The 14,250-nt window shown below is 47.0% G+C and overlaps 1 protein-coding gene across 1 annotated transcript in view; it reads left to right on the top strand.

The window, feature by feature from the left end:
• The first annotated feature begins 1,332 nt into the window (after positions 1-1,332).
• LOC135805030 (phosphatidylinositol 3-kinase regulatory subunit beta-like) overlaps positions 1,333-14,250 on the top strand; it is an 18,140-nt gene continuing 5,222 nt past the window's right edge. Inside the window, exons 1-19 of the mRNA XM_065319019.1 lie at positions 1,333-2,256; positions 4,309-4,356; positions 4,588-4,670; positions 4,793-4,828; positions 5,241-5,375; positions 5,816-5,896; positions 6,408-6,504; positions 7,129-7,257; positions 7,895-7,987; positions 8,685-8,801; positions 9,134-9,211; positions 9,406-9,543; positions 9,826-9,913; positions 10,379-10,474; positions 11,812-11,879; positions 12,190-12,268; positions 12,478-12,573; positions 13,047-13,230; positions 13,765-14,006. Coding sequence (XP_065175091.1) covers positions 1,584-2,256; positions 4,309-4,356; positions 4,588-4,670; positions 4,793-4,828; positions 5,241-5,375; positions 5,816-5,896; positions 6,408-6,504; positions 7,129-7,257; positions 7,895-7,987; positions 8,685-8,801; positions 9,134-9,211; positions 9,406-9,543; positions 9,826-9,913; positions 10,379-10,474; positions 11,812-11,879; positions 12,190-12,268; positions 12,478-12,573; positions 13,047-13,230; positions 13,765-14,006 — 2,561 coding nt within the window. The 5' untranslated portion in view covers positions 1,333-1,583. The remainder of the gene's footprint in view (positions 2,257-4,308; positions 4,357-4,587; positions 4,671-4,792; positions 4,829-5,240; positions 5,376-5,815; positions 5,897-6,407; positions 6,505-7,128; positions 7,258-7,894; positions 7,988-8,684; positions 8,802-9,133; positions 9,212-9,405; positions 9,544-9,825; positions 9,914-10,378; positions 10,475-11,811; positions 11,880-12,189; positions 12,269-12,477; positions 12,574-13,046; positions 13,231-13,764; positions 14,007-14,250) is intronic.

Below are 14,250 nucleotides of genomic sequence, written 5' to 3'. Positions count from 1 at the left end.
CTGTCCTTCTGGACACACAGATTAGGCTTATGAATACGTTGACAAACGGCTTCTAACACACTCAACTGCAACTTATAACCATGACGAGCACGGCACAAAACAGAAAAAGAAGAATCAGAATAAACCTTACAACAATCAGGACGAGATGCAAGATGCTTATACACTGATGACTTCCTACTAGAAAACACACGCTCGCACCCACTCTTACTCACACAATCATTCTCGCTCTCACACTCACCGGAATCACTGGACTCACTGGCCGAATCCTCCTCAACGACTTCCTGCCTCGGAGCAATCAGGTCCGGTCTCCTCCCATCCCTCGTCTCACGTTCGGGATGGGAGGAGACGGGACCTGATTGCTCCGAGGCAGGAAGTCGTTGAGGAGGATTCGGCCAGTGAGTCCAGTGATTCCGGTGAGTGTGAGAGCGAGAATGATTGTGTGAGTAAGAGTGGGTGCGAGCGTGTGTTTTCTAGTAGGAAGTCATCAGTGTATAAGCATCTTGCATCTCGTCCTGATTGTTGTAAGGTTTATTCTGATTCTTCTTTTTCTGTTTTGTGCCGTGCTCGTCATGGTTATAAGTTGCAGTTGAGTGTGTTAGAAGCCGTTTGTCAACGTATTCATAAGCCTAATCTGTGTGTCCAGAAGGACAGCATTATTCGTTTGAAATTGTTTTAGTAGCAACTTGTTCTGTCGGTTTGGCTCTGGTTGGCCATGGTGTCATATCTTGTGTCACAGTATACTAGTAGTCCTTACAAGTTCGTGAAGTGCTTTCGCAGTTTTTCCTGTTATTACCTTAGTGCTAGGATTATCATTTTCATAGGTGTTGTTTCTTCTCACTCCATTTCTCTTTATTAGTATCTTTCTGGATTGTTTTTCATTAGTACAACGTAGCTTCCTGAGGAGTGTTGTGCGAAAACTAGTTCGAAGTACAATTTTTGTTCATCATTTCTTCCACATCACATTTTTTCTTTCTTCCATGTTCTTCACTGCCTTCGTATACACTCGTTTTTTGAATACAATAAAAGCCTTTGTGAAAATGTCGGTTCAGCTCGTTCTGTTGATCGCAATTCTAATAATAAAATTATTAGTTATTATTATGACGTCGACCATGGTCGATGGTGACAACTGACAACCCACCTGAGAAAAAGAAGCACCTGGCCTGATCAGTGATCGCCGAGCTAAAATCTAAAGCCGTAAGCGTAAGCGACTAGACAAGATTCATGTAAGAGGCTGCGCTGCGCCGTATCCATTCCAGGTATCAGGCGTATGCGCACACCGGGAGCCTACATGTCAACATGATGCAGTAAAAGCAGTACACTCGCTACGTAAGTCGTTGTTCTTCGGTTTTCGGAATCTAGGGAAGAATGGCGGCGCTTGTGTTTAGTTGACAACGAGGAAGGGTTGCCTCACAGGCCGGTGCAGCACCTGCGCTTCAAAATACAAGTGGTTTGGGGCGCCAAGCCCAAGCCCAGGACTCTGTCTTGTAAGTACACTGTACTAGGAGCTGTCCCCTACTCAGTGCGGCCCGCCCTGCACAGCGTCGTTTCTCCGTCACTGAGGAAAACAAGGCCGGTCAGAAAATATGGAGAATGGCGATGCATATCGCATCTATTGCGCCACGTTTGCCTTCAATGCTCGCACATCGGCTGAGATCGATATAAGCGTGGGCGACGAGATCAAGGTGTACAAGAACGAGAGAGGCGCGTGGCCAGATGGTACTAAGTGGTTGAAAGGCCAGAGCCTAAGCACCGGCGCGCAGGGCAATTTCCCAGGAAACTACACAAAGTTTGTCAAAGAGGTGGCGGCAGCTCCGGTTGATGCTCCACCCGTGCTGCCGCCCAAACCGGACTTGAAGCCGCTACCTCCAACGCCGTCTCCGAAGCCACAACCAGCGCCGAAGTCTCCCGCCCCCATTCCGACCCCAGCGGAAAGCAGACACGACGTCGGAAAGGTAAAATCTAATTGGCCGCCTTCAGCAAACAGCAGTGCATCGTCGAGTGCTGGTGGTGGCGCTAGTGCTACCGCACACGTGCCTTCCGTTCCTCGAAAGCCGCTAGTGCGGACCAGGTCGCAAACCCCTACTGACGGTGGTCGCCCACCCATCGGCACACCACCGGCGGGCGTTGCGAGTAGCGGAGGGCCGAAGCCATTGCCACGGACTCCTGTTACTCCGGTCAGTCCTCCTCCGGCACCGCTCGCCGAGTCACATCAGCTGACTAGCGTGCATGTGAATAAGCCAACCTGGTGCAAACATTGTAAGTACATCCAAAATGCAACAGTACATTCACTCACGTATTGAACTAACTTCTAGATCTAATTGTAGAGTTTGGTTTTGTCAATCCTACACTATTCAATAGACTGACTGACCGGACAAACCGGGTATTGGTATTGGTTTTGATTTATTTGAATTCGGTATCTCTACAGTACATTGTAGGGGTAGTTTCACCAGGGACCCAGTAATGACTATGTGGCGTGGGGTGTTCAGCTTAGTCCTGTGAACCACGCTTGTCTACCATGGTCTACTACTACTAGGTATACACACAAGTATAGGGTAAGGAACGAAATAATAATATTGCATTCTGTTTCCCTGGACAGCTACAAACAGCATGCACTGTGTGATGCCAGCCAGGGTCAAACATGAGAGTTTCCAACATAAACACAAAACAACACAACTAACATGGGGTGTTGGTGTCCACCAGGTAGTCCTTACTTGGTAGATCTACTATTGTCGTCTCCGAGTCAGTGCTGCTGGTTCATGTACATGTACTCGATACATGTACTGGGCTATGAGCATAGCATTTCAAGTTGTGTTTGCAATGCGTACGGGGTGCGGGTGTTCTAACGTTATGGTCAGTGTGTGGGAAGTATCTGAAGTAACACGTTAGTTGTGCTGATGAAATGAATATTAGTTCGATTTCATCACCAATAATTTCTATCTAAGATTTGTGCCACTGAGCCTACAGTACTTGTGTTGAATTCTTGAAGAAGCAAAGCTCCATGTGGCCATGGACATCCACTGCAAGTTATTGAAATGCAATACTATACTGCCAATAGCTTCCATGTATTGGAACAATAGCTTCCATGTATTGGAACTAAAACTACATGTAGTAAAAGTTACTTTGATCGTGCGTGTACATCATTGTCATGTAATATTGTTACACGTACTTCATCATGCAGATCCGGTGGTAAATGACGTCTGAAAACATGCATGTATCATTTCTGACTATGTTTGAGGAATGCCGAAAATGTCCCTACTTACTAGTACATCAATGTCATCATCATGTAGTATGCTCTTGTAAGTGACTCAGTACAGTTACAGTAGTACGTTACGTCGTTAGTTCCCATGATACAGCAGGTGGTGTATACAATCATGTACCCAGTAACTGGTTTCATGGGTGCCTTGCATGTTTTTTAGGCTACTTCATACACTTTCCATGGTCCAGTGCACAGTGCCAAGTGTGGGGGGGGGGGGGGGGGGGGCAGCCCCCAGCAAGCCCCCAGCAAGCCCCCACCACTGCACTGTGCTTTCTGTGTGAACAGTGCTACATGTACATGTATGTGTGCTGCCCTGTGAGGAGTGTGACGTACACGTATTATCAGTGTGATGTGATGTGACTATGAGAGGCGGTCGAGGGGGGGCTCAACTTTACTTTACCCTACATGTGTGATGTAGGCAGCATAGCCTGGCGCACCGGCCCGAAGAGCAATGAGTCGTCTCCAAGACGCATGGTGGGATGAGCTGGTCGGATCTCACCACCATTGCCTTTGTGGTGTTTTCAATATGAACCCACATGCCTGAATGTGTGTGGTTTTGAAAAGACCCCCCCCCCCCCTCCCTGAAGATTCAAACGGAATCTTGGAAAGATGACTCAATTAGCTATTGAACCGTCTGAAGTCCCCAAACTCTAGGTGGGCTTGGAAATGATCCCACTTATGGGTTCATCACGCCTCAGTATAAAGTGGGCGAGGACAATGTGCAGAAAGGGGAATGACGGCATCAAAGGATCCGTCCCCGATCCAATTGCATTTACCCCATCCCTAATGAAGGTAACACTAGTCTTGGTACTAGTGTGGGTGGCTAAATCAGAGTTGACCCGATATAAGCTTCACTAGCACCATTGATTACACAAGAGTTAATTTAATCTACATCTAATTTAATCGAATTTTATCTACAGCATACTGTATTTAAAGTTGATGTAAAATCGTTAGGCTCAGTATGGCCAGGCGGGTTGATCAGTGCTACAAGCCATACAGTTTGTACTTATGTATGTTGGCTAATGGTGATCTTGCTGCTGTTGTGTGCTCAGGCCAAAATTTCATCTGGGGACATGGCAAGACTGCAGCGCTCTGTACACGTAAGTCCATGGCGTGTACATGTGTTGGAATACATTGCCAGTTGTCTTTCGGAGGACTGGCTGCCTGCTTGGTGATAACATGAGCCTAGCCTCTTGCTTTTGTCAAACGTATGTGGCCCTGCTAGTATTACCAAGAGTGTGCAACTAGTGCTTGTCCCGATTAGTTTTCAACACTGAATACATCAGCTAAGTTAGTTACTTGTACATGTATTATGTGCTGTTTGCCGTTAGGATGTGGATTCGTCTGCCATCTTGCGTGTCAGGACTATGCCTTCCTGGCCGACTGCACTGCCCCAACACCATCAATACGAAAGGTATTAGTGTGATATTGGAAAATTGTACGCTTTCATGGGTTCGTGGGTTTGTCCATTTTTTAAACTGCCACTCCGACTGACTGCGTTTTCTCTGCACTGCTTTCCATTGTTATTTTTCTTAGACGATTGATGAGCTGTTGAACGCCGGTGAGAAAGTGGTAAGTGAGGGGAATGTTGTGGACACATTGCATCTCATCTGATGGTGTATGTAACCCAGTTACAGTGATGCTTATCCAATGCTGGACCAGGGACGGTTTACATGAATTGCTAGACTCACACGCGTACTCACAAGTGCATGTGCATGCACGGTGAAGCTGATGTACATTAGAAAGGTTGCTGCAGCGCCATGTGCTGCTGGTGTTGTTCTAGCGGTCGCGACACTGATCGTGGCTTTACATTCTGTTTTCATCTTGAGTACCCGAAACCTCACTTGCTCACTCCAGCGGGCTGGCGAGGTGCATTCATCTGCAGGGGCTAGATCAATTTTAGAAGATCAGTTTCCACTTGTACACCCTGTTTAACCGATGATTGTGTATTGTCATTCATTCTTGCTGCATGTGTGGCGCACAGTCTGTGATCGATTGGACGAGTAAGGACGTTCAAATGTGGATGACAGCGGTCGGCTTGGACTTCTACGCCGCCAACTTTGACACGGAAAAGGTGGATGGGCGCCGGCTCAACTCGCTGCAGGAAGGAGACCTCAAGGTACCGTCGCCCTTCACTTGCACAGTGTACATGTGCTCACAGTTGCAATAGTTTGATGCAATAGTATGATCACATTTTCTTCCAGTGAGAGTGGCTAGTACAGGTGATAGATGTGGTAAGCTTGTACTAGTGCACATATTCTACATTGGTTCTTTTGCACAGTTGGTTGGCATGCGCTTAAAAAAAGGTTTTGATGCCGAGTGAAATTGTTTCCTTCGGGTAACATCTTGGTTTGGCACTGAAGGCACATTGCACCTACCCCTTGATTACTGCACTGTCTTTGAATAAGAAGATGAGGAAAGTAGCCCCGAGCAGTTCCCGATCATGCCAGCTTGAGTCGCATCGGGGGGAGTTTGCTACTTGCTAGTGACGGCGTGGTTATGACTGTGTTGCTGTGCGTGTTGTTACTTGTTGTGTTGCTATGCACCCTGGTATTGCAGCGTCTGGGTGTGGACCATGACGGCCATCGGCAAATGGTCATGGAGACCATCAACGAGCTGTGCCGAGGCAGCTCCACAAAGGTAGATACAATTCACTACATAATCAGGATGTGTCTCTCACAGCACAGCATTCTGGACTGTAGTATGCTCACAGCACAGCATTCTGGACAGCATTCTGCACTGTAGTATGCTCACAGCACAGCATTCTGGACAGCATTCTGCACTGTAGTATGCTCACAGCACAGCATTCTGCACAGCATTCTGCACTGTAGTATGCACACAGCACAGCATTCTGCACTGTAGTATGCAGATTGCACTTGACGAGCATCTTTCTTTTGCCATACCGTGAATGATGCCTTTCCTTCTGGAGACTATTGAGTATTTACTAAGCTATAGCTTGTGTGACGGTGCTATGCTCGCTTACACACACATATACACGCATGCATGTTCCTTTCACACGGAAGCACAAACACACATACCCATGTCTTCACTTCGAACTCGATGACATTGCAGCCTTCATCATAAAATATGAGGAGTAAGGTTTGTAAGGGACTGATGCGGCTGAATGCTCTTGTCACTTTCTGCCCACCAGCGTCAGCCATCAATTCGTACATCTAAGGCACCTGAACGCACTGACGGAAGCAAGACCGTGCTTCTAGGTCACTCTATGTCCATGATCTCCAACAGAGGTAGATGTACTGTGCATTCTATACTCATATTCTCGTGTATCTTATGTGCCTGCTGCTGTTGCTGCTGCTGCTGAGGGTGCTGGTACTGATGCTCGTGGTGTTGCTGCTGGGGGTGCTTCTGATAGTGCTGTTGCCTTCCACTGCTGGTCCAGCCTGTCACCTACGCTGTGGCTACGGTGACTCCATTGTCAGCAAACGCTATGAACCATATGCGAAATCAAACACAAGAAAAGTAGCTAGCCGGGAAGGAGTTATTTTAAGGCACAGCTGAATTGATGTCCCAGGTGTAAAGGTTTTGGTATGTGAATGGCCCATAGGACACTGTATACGTCGATAGGGAAAACAGAGGTGCTGGAAAATGACGTAGCACTGCACCATAATTATACATAGCTCACCCTTAATTTGCCAAACTTTTTCTTCCGTTTTTCGATAACTACCCAAAGGAAGCAGAGAATGCACAGCAGCTGAGCCATAGATTGGTGATGTGATATCTTCTGTTGCCTGTTGCCAAACTTTTTCTTCCGTTTTTCGATAACTACCCAAAGGAAGCAGAGAATGCACAGCAGCTGAGCCATAGATTGGTGATGTGATATCTGTTGTTGGCTCTTCTTTCTGCATGTGCAGGTGATGAAGGCATCAATCCGGCTGTCAATGGCCACTGCTTCCGTAATCACACCTACATGTCACCGTGCTGGTGTGACAAGTGCGGAAAGTTCATGTGGGGTCTTGTCAAGCAGGGAATGAAGTGCAAACGTAAGGGCAGCCCCCCGTCGCACGCCTCGGTACTTATTGCAGTGAGCATGCCTGTACTGTTCGGCATGACCTGCTCAGTATGGTCTGATGCCTGTAGTATTTCGTTGTAACTTGGTAGATTGTACTGGGCTTGGTGTTATGTACGATCGTACATGAAATACTGAAAAGTCCCAAACTTCAGAAATTAAGTAGCTTGCATATGAAAAGATCCAGTGAAAAATGAAACGTTTTCTTTGCCCATTTTTCACTGGATCTTTGTTGTTACGCTTTACCAAGCACACTGAGGTCTGTGCCCTGCAGTCAAGGTTCCTCTGCGATGCGTTTCGTTAATGAATTTTCTAGTAGATGTAAGATGGGAATGAGGTTCCGTAAAAGGCACCTTCAAGTAAACAGATTCACCCTAACTGTACCTCGCAGAGCAAATTTCTTCTGAAACATTGTGGCTGCACGTGCAGACCCTTTTGCACAGGAGAACCATTCAAGTAAGTTTTCAGTACCCAACCTTGATGGCAGGTTGCTCTAATAGTATGAGTGACATGTGACAGTAAATACACTGCCTCGTCAACCGCCCTAAGTACTTGAGAGAACGAGTCACTTTAGCTCGATTGCCTTCCCTTGCTGACTGATCGATGTTTAGGATGCCAGTTGAACTGCCATCGAATGTGTGTTACGGGAGAGTTGCCGAACTGCACACCTGGACTGATGCACCGACGCGACACATCCACCTCAGGTAAGTGTGTGACCTGACTGTGATCCGCAGATCAGGGCGAGACTTGCTATGAGTAGAAAGCATACATTTTAGATAGTCAGACATTTCATTAAAATGGCCAGTTGAAGCAAGCTGTCCTTCTATGGGAAGTGATACCTAAATAAAGAAGGCATGTAGACATCATGCAAGTACCGTAAAATCCCGCCAGAGCGCCCCTACCTCCTCGACGCTTCAGGTGGGGAGGGGCGGATGGGCGAGTCCTACTTGCCGCATTCAGTGCTACATGAAAAAGTACTCACCCTACGAAAACTGTTCGTGCATCTCGTACACCGACCAAAGGTCGAGAGGCAGGAGTCGTACAGACCCATCAAAACTCTCAGGGTTTGTGCAATCCCTGGTCAAGAGGGTGGGCACTGTTGCGTACATTTCCAACGGGGTTGAGCATGCGTCTGCAGTACAGTACGGCATCACAGACTGTGACAGAGTCATACGAGGATGCAATCACGTCCTTGGCAAGAAGTCAGGGAGGTGCGGATGGGAGAGATTTTACGGTACTGCTACTCAAAATGTCATGCTGAAACTCTGAGAATTCCATAATGGCCCTACTTTTCATGCATGTTGGCTGTCGAACCGGAGTATAATAGCCATTACTGTGCTGTGTGTGTGTGTGTGTGTGTGTGTGTGTGCATGGGTTTTTTCACCTGTATCCTGCTTGTAGTGATGCCATCCGGAGTATTGCCATCGTTTGATACGGAGCTATCCGAACTGTTCAACCCTGCTGAGAAGAGTGCACCCGTGGTGATGTTGAAGTGCATCGAAGCTGTCGAGAAGCGAGGTCAGCCATGGCATTGGATGATTATTTATTTTTATTTTCCAGCATTTACGCTTGGATGCACAATAGATATTGATAATAATATTCTAAGCTACCAATGTAGCATCGCCAAGGGCATGGTACGGTGCTATCATGCCCAATGTAATCTGCCCATGGCATGGGACAGTCAGCGTCCCACTGTCCACTGTCCACTGCCCACTTTCCACTGTTCTGCAGCTGCCTAGTGATCGCTGATAGCTCACCATGAGGACAGGTTTCAGCAAGTGTGACAGTAGAGTGCACGTGTTCTCAAGAGAGCTATGCTCTTGTCCGTGTCTGTGTGTGTTGCCGTGCAGGGCTGCAACAGGAAGGTATCTATCGCATTGCAGGAACCATGCAAGAGGTGAAGTCTTTGAAGAACGAGCTGAACAAAGGTGAGGGCTCACAATGACCCGTCTGTAGCTGCTGCCAACTTGAGAGCACAACAGCAGCCATGATAGTGCTGGGGAATGAAGAAGCATGACACTGCACTGCTTGTGTATGTGGTAGACCTGCGATCCCATGGGACTGGTCATGTCAAGTGTGCTTGTGAACGTATGCTTCGCCGTTTCTCTTTTCCCCCTCCCAGACCCTGCCAGTGTGCGGGTTGATGATCCAAGGTGGCTGGACATAAACTGCTGGGCCGGATGCCTGAAGCTGTTCCTCAGGGAGTTGCCCAATCCACTCTTCACATACGAGCTATATGATCGCTTCGTTGCTGCAGCGGGTAAGCTACTCCTTTGCATCATTTGCTCACGGAATTTGTGCGTCAAGTGCTTTGTGTGGTTGACTCATGGCGTGTGTACTGTTGTAGAATCTGCGGTGTTTGTGTGGGTTTGCTGGCACCTGTACTAATGACCTGGTGACGTACTGTATTCGTAGTACTGTCCAGTAACTACTGTGGAGGAGAGTGTATAGTGCATGATGGTACCAACAGCAAATATAGGATACATGATGTATAGCTGATTGCCTGTTCCTGCCCGATTGCATGCTTGGTTGCCACATATAGATTCGGCCAGCGACGTATCGAACCTGGTTGATGAGCTGCCGGATGCCAACCGTGCCACAGTCAACGCTCTCCTACAGCACTTGCAGAAGTGAGTGTTGCATGCCGTTGGTGATGTGCAATTATTGTCGGTGATTTTGAATGGCGTTCCCGCTTCTATTGTGCTATGTGTGTGACTTGTTGTGATGCGCGTCTGCCTTAGAGACTGGCGCGAAGGAGCTTTGCTAAAAATTAATGTTAAACCCCATTGTGATATCTTGGATGGGGTATTGATAGTATTTGATACTCACCATCATCCTGAAACATGTATCAATCTTGAAGCGTACCAGTGTTGGGGAAGAATGGCTCAGAACGCTTGATTGCAATACTCTCAGAACATGAGAAGAATACGACATGATTGAGCCATGATTGCATGAACTCAATGTCTACGGTGCGCTACTGGTGTATCGACAAACTGTTTGTATTTGTGTTCGTGTGTGTATGCACATGCGTTTGTGCATGCATGGGTGTGTGTGTGTGTGTGTGTGTGTGTGTGTTTGTGTATGTATGTGTGTAGAGTTGTTCAGCAGGAACACGTGAACAAGATGACGGCACACAACCTCGGTGTGGTATTCGGGCCGACTGTGATACGACCTCCCGAAAATGAAGTCATGTAAGCATATTGGCATGGTGCATATAAAGTGTAAATACACTGGTGCTTCACTTAGCAGTCAGGTTGGTGTGTGAGCCTGGCATATTCATGTAAATTGATGAGTTGCATGTTGTAGCATGATTGTGATCAGATCCCAGGGCACTAGCCACACTGGAGTCACAGTGGAGTATGTTGATCACTGGACTGGGTCACAGTGGAGTATGTTGATCACTGGGGCGTGCACTACCGCAGGGTATACTGAATACAATCACAGCTTCATTTGGAGTACGTGTGCTAAATGTGTGCTAGAAGCTTCCAGAATAATAGTGCACGGGTAGCTGGAAATTCATTAGAGAGGTTCCGGGGTACGATTTTCCGTGCCAAAATCCGTATGGGCGCTACGGATTTTTTCCAGGCATGCTCCATACGCCGATTTTTCGACACGGAGAATCCGTGTGGACTGGCTTTCATACGAACCATGTTTCGTATGGAGATTTTGCGTCATCGGGTGCAGAAAGATTTTTCGCATACACATTTGGCACGAGAAACATCGATTTTCCGCGGGAAGTTTTGATTTCGGTACAAATTTTCAAAATAAAAAGGCATAGCGCGGGAATGTGACGTGATTGCGATCGTAACCTAGGCAATGACGGCAAACACATAAGTTCCGTACTCCGGAACATTTCACTGCTCGAAAACAACGTATAAAAAATCCGTAGCGCCTGTACGGATTTTGGCACGAAAAATCGTACTCCGGAACCTCCCTATTATCTCTTTGTCTGTCACCAGTTAATAGGATTAGACTTGAAGCCGCATTTGCAGCCTCGAAAATGGTTGAAGTGGAAGTAATGTTATTGAAAATGCATTTCGATCTTTCCCACAATGCATCTCTTTCTTTAAAATGAATGAATAGAGGTTACCCAATGGCTAAGACCCCAGGAAAGGTCTCTGTGTGCAATTATTGCTGATGAATCGCAATTACAAGTAGTAGAAATAGACTAGGAGTGGAATAGATTGATATTAGCACCGTCCTAGCATTGAAGTAGTGTTGTAAAGTGCTCGCAGAAGGACACTACATGCATGGGGCATTTACTAAATCAGTTGTGTTCAAGTATGGACACATATTTTAATAGTGGAATACTCTTTTGGTGCTAGCCTAGGAGGTGCTTCTTCTGTAGCCATAGATGCATATAATTTTTTTGTTAACTTCACAATGATATGGGCCATATCTAGGCTTGGATATTGCCAACTCGGGTTTTTATTGGCATGGTAAGCTGGGAAAAATTCAAGAAGGGTGGGTGCCTTGTGATATTATTTTAATGGTTGTTATAACGTGTTCTTGCCAAACGGGTGCACAGGAAGCTGGCGACGAACAGCGAACGGCACATTCAAGTTGTCGAACTGCTCATCAATCGCACAGATGACGGTGAGCGGGGCAATGGTGTGTGTGTGTGTGTGTGTGTGTGTGTGTGTGTGTGTGTGTGTGTGTGTGTGTGTGTGTGTGTGTATGCTTGTGTGCATGTACATGTGTGGCTTGCAGCTCCAGATGTTTGCGAAAGTGTCACCGTATCCGTACGAGTATGTCACATAATACCACTTTAAACCCAGCCAGTACGAGAGTGTACATTTCCCATTTAACCAAGTGCTTGAATGCTGCTACTTACAGAGAAACGCAGTTGCACAAGAAACCGACTGTCACCCGCAACCACAGTTGTTGCTTGCTTTTTGTTGCACAGACGGTGAGCCGGAGCAGGAATTCCGGGCATCATCAGTGCGCCTGGAAGATGCGGAGTACTACTGGGGCAAAGTGTCCAGGTAAGATTTCTAATGGTGCGAGCTATAAGACATTGAGGGAAAGCTGGTGAATTGTTGAGACTTCTCTGCAAAGAAAGGGACGAGTGTGTATGCAACTAACCATATGTTTGCATAAGACTCTCTGGCATGTGAAAAGCTGTGTTAGAGCGAGCCCGGTTGTGGACATCATGTAAAATCGAATGTGTCCGCTGTGCTACTCTGCTACACAGGGAAGTGGTAACTGACAAGCTGTGGGACACTCCCGATGGCACGTTTCTGGTGCGCGATGCCTCACAGAAACCCGGAGAGTACACGTTAACACTACGGTTAGTGCCTTCCTGGCGATGATGATCTGCAATGAGATAACTGGGTTGAAATCCTGTGCTCACCGAATTAATGTTGAAATGCATTTTCTCCAGCTGTAAAGTGTACAGCTGGTAATCAAGGACCAATGGGAGTTGGCTAGTTTCTAACACCTGACAACTGCAGGATGATAGGCCTCATTTGATCCCAAATTATGGAAACCCAAAGCAAAAGTCATTCCCAATCCAACCCTATGTCATGCTGAGCACAACTCATCTGAGTGCAAGAAGAGGCGGAGACAAGATTCCTTGCCGCTAAAATAACATGACTGCTACTCGTCATGATGTCATGCAGATCTTGAAAGGTGGTGTGGTACTAGTATGTACTCATCTAGCTCATGCTACTGTCTACCTGTGTTGATGTGTCATGCTACTGTCTACCTGTGTTGATGTGACTTTCTCAATGACGCACTGACTGCTGAATTTGCTGATGACAGGAAGGGCGGCGTGAACAAGTTGATCCGCATAATGACCCGTGATGGCTTCTACGGTTTCTCTGAGCCACTCACATTCCGCTCGGTGCCGGAGCTTGTGGAGTACTACCAAGAGCATTCACTGGCCACGTACAACCCTCGCTTGGATGTCAAGCTGCAGTTTGCCCTGTCCAGATTCTATTCAAAGGTGTGTTATCCAGAACAACTAAGCCTGCACAACGAGAAGGCAGTCATACCACATGTACTAACCTTAATACGCACTTCTACACTTCTACACTTCCACACTTCTACACTTCCACACTTCCACACTTCTACACTTCCACACTTCCACACTTCTACACTTCCACACTTCTACACTTCTACACTTCCACACTTCCACACTTCTACACTTCCACACTTCCACACTTCCACACTTCTACACTTCTACACTGAAGCATAGCGGTAGTGCAGCACACATGCACTTTATATTCAAACACAGTCATGTTCCTCTTGGCTGGAGTCTCTTGGGGGAGTCCTCCCCAGATGCATCTCTGTGGCGCTCCACCCAACCTTTATAGCACAACAGTAATAAGCAGCATTTGCTGAACTTGCACATGTGTCTAAGCCATCTGGTTGGTTTATCATCCTCGCTCAATTAGTCTGTTCATTTTATAAGGTTTAGTTACGATGAATACTATTTTCTGCTGCTACAATATACTTGTGCGTTTCCGATGGCTAACAGAGCAATGGCAGCCAGACAGACATTGACAACTTGCTGAAGAAACTGGCCGATGCTAATCAGGACTTTGAGCAGCTGAACAACCGTTACCACTCGATGTACAAGGACTACACTGATATCTGCCAGCGTATGGCGACCTTCCGTAGTAAGATGTCTGGGATGAATACCGTCGTGAACATGCTGCAAGACCAGGCGGAGCTCAGCGAGAGTATTGAGACCAAGCTAACCGGCTCGGATCAAATGAAGTAAGATTAAACAGTACAGAGCGCATTGCAGAGATGTGATGGGGAATAACACACCAAACACACACACATACACACACGCGCGCATGCATGCATGTACGCACACAGCACTAACTGTACACCGGGAGATCAACGATCTAGGACAGTATGTATGGGGGTGGGGGGTCAATGAATTTCTCAATGGTAGATGGCTTGTTGAGATGCGTGCCTTGACTTGGCATGGTGCTACTGTTGCCCAGTGTGCTGG

The sequence above is a fragment of the Sycon ciliatum genome, chromosome 1, assembly GCF_964019385.1.
Source record: "Sycon ciliatum chromosome 1, ocSycCili1.1, whole genome shotgun sequence".
Taxonomy (NCBI): Eukaryota; Metazoa; Porifera; class Calcarea; order Leucosolenida; family Sycettidae; genus Sycon; species Sycon ciliatum.
The sequence above is the reverse complement of the archived record's forward strand: the minus strand, read 5'-3'. Positions and strand labels throughout refer to the sequence as shown.